General features: G+C 33.5%; 1 protein-coding gene across 1 annotated transcript; it reads left to right on the top strand.

Annotated features, from left to right (window-relative positions):
- LOC109225427 (proteasome subunit beta type-3-A) lies at positions 862 to 6,948 on the top strand. Its single transcript, XM_019390085.1, has 7 exons — positions 862 to 1,039; positions 2,378 to 2,559; positions 3,833 to 3,940; positions 4,788 to 4,877; positions 4,983 to 5,067; positions 6,150 to 6,244; positions 6,662 to 6,948. The coding sequence occupies exons 1-7, from the start codon at positions 1,034 to 1,036 to the stop codon at positions 6,708 to 6,710; spliced, it is 615 nt and encodes a 204-aa protein (XP_019245630.1). The 5' UTR covers positions 862 to 1,033; the 3' UTR covers positions 6,711 to 6,948.

Raw genomic sequence — 8,056 nt, 5'->3', positions numbered from 1 at the left:
GGGAGAAGTTCAAAATTGATTTCGATGCAGATCGGAGGTCTTCCGGGAGTCGCTTTCACCCTTACGCAAGGGTTGATAGGCGTGAAAATAAAGGATTTCAGTCATCAGACATGTTTGCTTCCGATAGAAGTTCGGATCGTGGTCGGAGTAGCAAAGCTTTACAGGAGAAGGAACCATTAGGGTCCAGAGATTCAGCATACCCCCGGTGATCCGACTACAACTTTAATATCAGCTTAGTATAATTGGCGTCGGCTGTGAGAACTATTATGGAGTCTAGATTCCCGAAACCAATTCGATTAGATCCTAGTAACTTTGATGTTATTACTTAACCAGTATAACATTGTTCTGAATTGAATGGTACTTTAGAGGTTGTTTGGTACACAAACTAAATTATCCGGGATATAATCCCTAGACTAATTTATCCCACATAAGAGGTGGGATATAATAATATCAAGTTTGTGGAATAAAGTAGGATAAGATAGAATAAAGTATGATACTAAATTTATACTATGTTGGGAATAAATTTATACCATCAACCAAACATGATATAAATTTAGTACCATACTTTATCCCATATCACCATATCCCGCATGCCAAACGACCTCTTCTTAGTTTACCGTTTGGCTCTCAGTGACTATCTTCTTACTTTTGATAATAATATATAGCTTTCTATGATTGTCAAATAGTTTTGCGACATATTTAATTTTTTTAAATTTTATGTCAATTTCTTTTAATAAATAAAAGACGTGATAATAGGTTTACGTTTTTGCAGAATTATTTTATTTTATTTAAATTGTAAAGAATTATGTTCAACAATTTCATGGAAATATATAAGTTAAACCCCCAAATCCGTATAATTTACCAAAGACAAACCGAGAAAGAAAAATCAGAAATTACACAAAACCTCCCTGCGCTTGAAGTGTTGTTCAAGAAAAACCAATAACAAAGTCTGCTCCTTTTTTCACTCCACAGGTTCTCAGAGCAAAAACCTTCCCGCAACATAGTTCGTTTCCTCGTTCTCTTCAGTCCCAGAATGTCGGTAAGTATTTCTTCTTCTTCCTATCTGTAGAGAGTATGCCCAAATGTTTGTAACCCTAGCTTGTCTCATCACTCTCCTAACTGAAAACCCAGTTTTTTCCCCAGAAATTTTAGATAGTAGAGATTCGTTTTTTTTTTTTTTTAAAGAAAACTGAAATGGGCTTGATTAGAATGGAATAGATATAGAGGATTTATATAGCCGAACCAAATAGTTTGAGATTGAGATATAGTTGATTGATTGATTTTGATAGAGAGAAAAAAAAAACTTAAATGTTTATTATCTAAGTTGGTTTCATGGACCTAGATTTAATGCAGAAATTTTAGATAGTATGGATTTAAAAACAAGAAACTGAAATGGGTTTGATTAGAATGGAATAGATATAGGGATGTATATAGTTTACCTCAAATAGTTTTGGGATCGAGATTTAGCTGATCGATTGATATTGATAGAGAAAAAGAAAGAAGAAACCGAAATGGGTTTGATTTGAACGGAAGAGATATAGAGGATTTATATACCTCAAATGCTTTGGGATCGAGATGTAGTTGATTGATTGATTTTGGCTGGCGTACAAAAAAAAAAAAAAAGAAACTGAAATATGTATTATCACTGGACCTATCTTCAGGGGCGGATGTAGAGTAGCGGTGACGCGAACCACAAAATTGATGTGTAAAAATTGTCTAAAATTACAACAAATGGTAGGTTTGAACCCATAAGTTTAAAAATACGATAGGTTCAACGCTAAGAATAAAAATACGATAGGTTCAATGCTAAGAACCTTAAAGGTTGAATTCATAGAGTTTAAATCCTGGATCCACCTCTACCTATCTTTTATAGATGAATTTCAGATAGTAGAATGGGCACTGAGGATTCAGATATGCAATCCCAATTAGTTTGGAATCAAGGGTAGTCCATTGATTTTGATATAGATAAAAATAACTGAAAAGTATGTACTACTGAGTTTTGTTTTGTGAAGTGGGTTACTAATATTATGTGTTTAGTTATGGTGGTGTGTATAAACAAATTGAGCATAATTGATTGATTGGTACAACACTTAACTATGTGTTATCAAGGTTGTTTTTTTGGACCTAGCTTTTGTGCACAAATTTAGATACAGTAGATAAGAAAACACTGAAATGGGCTCAAATATAGCGTAATGGTACAAAGGATTCATTTTGCTACACCCAACTATTTTGGGATTAAGGCATAGGATTTTGTGATCTAGCCGTAAAATTGGTTTTGATAGAGATAAAGAAACTGAAATATGTATTATCAAAGCTGGTTTTGCATAGTGGGTTATTGATTATGTGTTTGGTTATGGTGTTGTCTATATATGTACAGATCTTTGAGTATAATGGAAGTGCCCTAGTGGCAATGGTGGGGAAGAACTGCTTTGCAATTGCGAGTGACCGGAGACTTGGTGTGCAGCTGCAGACAATCGCCACTGATTTTCAAAGAATATTCAGAATCCATGATAAGGTTTTCATTGGCCTTTCCGGGCTGGGTACCGATGTCCAAACACTGTAATTCCAATCCCTTTTCTTTTATGTTCTTCTTCTGTTGCTATTTGCATGTGTCGGTCTTGGTATATATGCTTGAGTGCTAATTGGATTGGATTTTTTACAGAATTAAATCAATCCAATGACACATATCCTTGTTTTTCAGGAGAAGAGATAAACTTACCATATTATCATTTTCTCATGATCCACCATGCATATTGTGGGAGATTAAGAAGACTTTTCTGTATATTGATAACCAAAATATAAATACGTTAAAGAAGAGAACATAAAACTTTGCCTTCTCAAATCCTATACGCGGAATGAACGAACTCATTCAATATACAAAAGATATATGATGCAGAAGTCCATATGCAGTTGAACTTGTACTCTAATGTTGTAAAAGTTATGCTTTGAGCCTAGAGAAGGATGTAAAATACTAAAGAGAATTACGGTGGGGTTTATACTTGTTTGATTTGCTTGAATGGATTAAGGGATCAATTTATAATATTGGTATTATTGTTTGGGTGAATATTAAAACGTGAATTGTTATACTGTTAACAATAATATATGGTTTATTATGCAGAGATTACAGTTTCAAAGCCATGAATTAGCTTTATCTTGATATTGCTAAGACACGGATTTGTATTCCAGCTTATGTCTCCTATAAAATAATACATTAATTCATGTATAAGTTATGCAAGTATTATATAGATGGACTTTTACTGGAAACTGAACACAGCTTTAGTTATGCAAAGTTGTATTAGTACTACAAGTTTAATACGAGAAACTAAACTTTGTATTACAACGCCAACTAAACTTTGTATTACAACAGCAACTATGCCTCAATCCCAAGCAAGTTGGGTTGGCTATTGAATCCTTACTGACCATGTCGCTCCGATTAAGTTCATCTTAGACCCATATTATACAAAACCTTTGTATTAATAATGTAAAATCTTGTAACGGGGTTATTTTCTCTTAAACAGCAAACCGAATGAGCATTAAGTGAATGAAATCAAGATATTGAGTCATCTTTGTGGCATTGTGAAATATAAGGTGCTATAGGACTTCATCAACGAATTTGAGTTTGAACGACTTATTTAAGTGCTTGTTCACTTATAGGAGGGATGCGTTAATTTGAAAAGAAGAGTGAGACAAATCTTATGTCTAGCTTAACTCTTTCCAGTTTTGTGTTGCTTTCTTTGGGATGTGGGATGGGGAGGGACTGGAGTGTAATCTCTTTATTGATTTGATTCATTTGATTACATCACTGATATGTACCTTTGATCGGTTTCTGAAGGTATCAACGGCTAGTGTTCCGTCACAAGTTATATCAGCTTAGAGAAGAGAGGGACATGAAACCTGAGACTTTTGCCAGCCTTGTATCTGCTCTTCTTTATGAGAAAAGGTTATTACTATTTACATGTCTTGTACTGGGTTTGTTGTTGTTGTTGTTGTTGGCTAGTTATTTCCAAAGAGACTTCGTGCACCGTTCATGTATGAATAAATTTTGTTGAGAGTTGGCATAAACTTGAAAGTTGACTGCCTCCAAGACTGGAAAGCAATTTAATCACTTTGGTGGGTGAAGGTTTACTAAATACTTCTAAATGTGTATAAACATCGAGATAGTGCATTTTTGTCTTTCATCCTCTACGTCTGGGCCTTCAAGGCTATACTATTTCTTTACTACCATTCCGTCCATACTAAAACATATCTGCAGCAGATATTACGATTGTGTCAATGTTTTCCAATGACTTGGTGGGGATAATACTTGCTGAAATAAGTTGCAAGTCATTGGAAACACTGTACTTTCTCCTCTATAAATTAAAAATCTTTTGGTTGATGTAAACTGATATTTATCTTCTGGCACTTCCGACCTGCTTTGGCCCCATTCCCTCACCTAAAGTATCTGATCAAGCTGAGCAATAGGGCACGTAGTGGGCGAATTGTAGTTTGATATAGACATGAAACCCAGTTTTCTGCAAGTTTTGAAAACTTTTGAGGTTGCAAACTCGAGCCACCATTTTGAGCTTGAATCAGTAGACAATTCATTGGATCTTGACTTTATTTTTCCTGTCAATGATGAGTGTGGGATGTTTGCCTTTAATAACTCAACTCAATGGCAGCCTTACCTTTGTCTCTTCTGTCTCTTTATTGGAAAAAGACCTATTAAAATAGCTATGTTTGACTCTGTGTGTATGTGTGGCACTATGTGGTCTACTAATAATTGCGCTATGAATTTGGTTTCCATCTAGGTTTGGTCCATACTTTTGCCAACCTGTAATTGCTGGATTAGGAGATGATGACAAGCCGTTTATTTGTACAATGGACTCTATTGGAGCAAAGTATGTTGATTTTTCTACTTCTTCAAGTTAAATTTTGTTCTGCACTTCGAGAGGCTTTCCCTACAATGTTTTGCTTATGATATGGCTAATACACATTATGCGCAGGGAGCTTGCCAAAGATTTTGTCGTTGCTGGTACTGCCTCAGAATCTCTGTATGGTGCATGCGAGGCCATGTTCAAGCCTGACATGGTTTGTTACTCATCTCAACAAAATATTCCGTAATCTAGCTCAAATGACACGTCACAAGTCAATATTTTCCAATGGGGATAATGTGCCAAAGTTGAAATTCTTCTTTTACATGATGCTTATTTCAGCTGAAACGTATTTGCTTAGGGAAAATAATTTTGCTCCCCTTAGTTTATGTTCTATGTGATGCTGATTTAAGAAAAGTGTAGGCAGTGTTTGATATGATGGGTGGTGAAGTAATGCACTATCTCTTTGTTGCTTTGCTGTAGTTAGGCGTCCTGTCTTATCCACAAAACTTTTTGCTCATTGGTAAGCTGAAATAAATTTGGCCAGTCAATAGTGGAGATGTCAGTATTCTGAATGTTTATTCCAAGATCAGACTACACAGAACCACTCCCTAGATCATACACTATCCATTGACTCACTTCCGTCAATTATTATCACTATTATAATTCATTCTGATAAGTGCACTTTCATCAATTATTTATTAGTAGAATGCTTTCGCCAATGCAGTTTTGAAGTTGGTTTGCAATGGTATGAGAGTGTCAAACATAGGAATAAAAATATGTAACATTGCATTGTGTTCTAGCTAAATTTGTCAAATGGCTTTAATTATGAAGTAACAATATATGGTAACTAAATGTCTCCATGCTTTAGAAATTGAGACTTTTTTTTTGATAACTTTATGAAGAGAATAGGAGAAAACGTGATCTGCCTTCGGTTCTTGACTTGCTGAACATGCATTTAATGAAAAAAATTTATTTAGGTTTTTTTCTTTCTTGTGTAATTTGCATTTCTAGTCTGTTGAGAATGAGATGTATCATTCTTTAATTGGGTGGTTAGTTAAGGTGGCACTAAAATTTGCATGAATCAACTGTCTCCAATATCAATGAGATAATATAGTGCATAGTTAGTAGCATTATCTGAGTCGCTCTCACGGTTCAGATCTTTCAATCCCATGTTTTCTTTACATCCTTTAAAGTATTTTCTTGCTATCATTTCTTTGCATTACTTCCGTCATAGTTATGCATTTATGTGTGATTTCAATGGGGATTATGACTCTTTACACAACACTACCATTTCAGGAACCAGAAGAATTGTTTGAGACCATCTCGCAGGCCCTCATATCATCAGTAGACCGTGATTGCTTAAGTGGTTGGGGAGGACATGTTTATGTTGTGTAAGTGTTCAGATGCTGCGGGTTTTGATTCCTTTCCTTTAGAGTAAATGACTGCAGGAATCCTTGTGCTTAAGAGCTGCTATATAATGTTTAAAATCAAGTCCAGTCATCTATTATATTCAATGCCTCCTTGATTTGGCGAAAAATATTCCGTAAGTGAGACATTTAGGGAAACCGTTTTTTAGCCAAATCAAGGACTTCTCACGTTGATTTCATGCTTAAAGCTACATTTTTAAATTCTGGTAGATCACTAAAGTTCCAAACTAAAAAATACCTTTATGCCTCCCGTTATCTCTTTCGTTTCAATTGGTAATGGAGCCTGTGGGGTTAGGGGGTCGTTACTTCATGATATAGTATCAGTTAAAGCGAGTTAATGTCTCTGTATCTTATTTGTTCCATTTCTCTTTGTGGTTGCAGTACACCAACTGAAGTGACAGAGAAGATCTTGAAGGGAAGGATGGACTAGACAACCTTTGTCATTTAGATTGTACTTGTTCATTGCATTCCCTGGTAGACATTTATGCCACCTTGTTTATGTTTGATGTTGTGTATTCAAGTTATCGGCATTTGGCTGAGCACTTAGTTTAAACTTGTCGCTTAATATGCCTTCACCAGTAATCATAGTGATGCAATGACTTATGATTTGATTCCCAGTTTTTGAATTCATTTGTTTTTCAAGGAAATACATTGAACTGGAAATTTTATCCTTTCCTTAAATTGGTTGATTGCTTCAGAAGAAACTGAAAAAGAAAAAATCATGTCAACACAGTGATACTCAATATAAGAAGTGTCTCTCAGTAAGCTTCCCACAAGTATACGACTGCTAATATCACTAGAATTTGTAAAACTATTTAAAAAAATGATGATTTGGTTTATTCACCAGGAGTTTCCAACTAAAAACACAAAGAATGATTTTTTTATTTATTACAAGAAATGAAATGTTTGTCGTTCATGTTATTTATGCTTAGCTCCAACTCCCAACTATTCGGTGTATTCTCAAAATTCCTATATTTACAGCGATGGCAACAGAGGCGTGATTTGGTAATATGATAATTTGACTGCTATTAGCAGATAACGTAATTTCTTCCACTTCTGAAAAAGCTGCTTAGTTATCTGGTATGTTAAATTTTATGTGATATGTATTCTTCATTCACCTTAATCAATGTTAGAACGCAAATAATTTGATAGAATATTAATCTAGAAAAATTATGATCTAATATTATCTTGTTTTAATAAATATTAGTTGTTATTTTTTTTTTTAATGTAGTGTGCAGAAATATAACAAAATCTATACACATCATATAGTAATCAAATAAATTATTTGTTCTTTATTTATTCTTTATTAAATTAGCAAGTACTTAATACTATGCATTTACTAATGTGACTTTTTATTAACTTGTCAATTGACTTAGTATTTTGATACTACTTCTCTTTTAATATAATATACATTTTCTTACTCTGAGAATATTTTTATTTTTTTAAAGCTTATGTTATACTATTCAAAATTCTTCAATTGTTTAAATTTATCATTAATCTTATTGAGTGTTATTTATTTATCTTTTATTTTTTTAACTAATTCAAATATCATAAATTATCTTGATTCCCCTTTTTTCATATATTCTTTTCTATTGTAATATTTAATTAATTTTTTAATTTTGTATTTTACTGAAAACTTAAGTAATGAAATATTTTTTTTACTAAAGTATAATTGTGAATTTATCAAAAGTATATAGAGATAAAGCCTTTTATCATTTTTGTAAAAAATCTTCCAATATTGTAAAAAGTTTTTATTCTGTGTTTTATATATATATA

Source organism: Nicotiana attenuata, chromosome 5, assembly GCF_001879085.1.
Source record: "Nicotiana attenuata strain UT chromosome 5, NIATTr2, whole genome shotgun sequence".
Taxonomy (NCBI): domain Eukaryota; kingdom Viridiplantae; phylum Streptophyta; class Magnoliopsida; order Solanales; family Solanaceae; genus Nicotiana; species Nicotiana attenuata.
Note: the sequence above shows the minus strand (reverse complement) of the source record. Positions and strands in the feature narration are given on the sequence as shown.

Coding starts and splice junctions, on each gene's coding strand:
- LOC109225427 (XM_019390085.1), top strand. Junction 4,878..4,982: donor ATGGACTCTATTGGAGCAAA/GTATGTTGATTT, acceptor CATTATGCGCAG/GGAGCTTGCCAAAGATTTTG. Junction 5,068..6,149: donor CCATGTTCAAGCCTGACATG/GTTTGTTACTCA, acceptor CTACCATTTCAG/GAACCAGAAGAATTGTTTGA.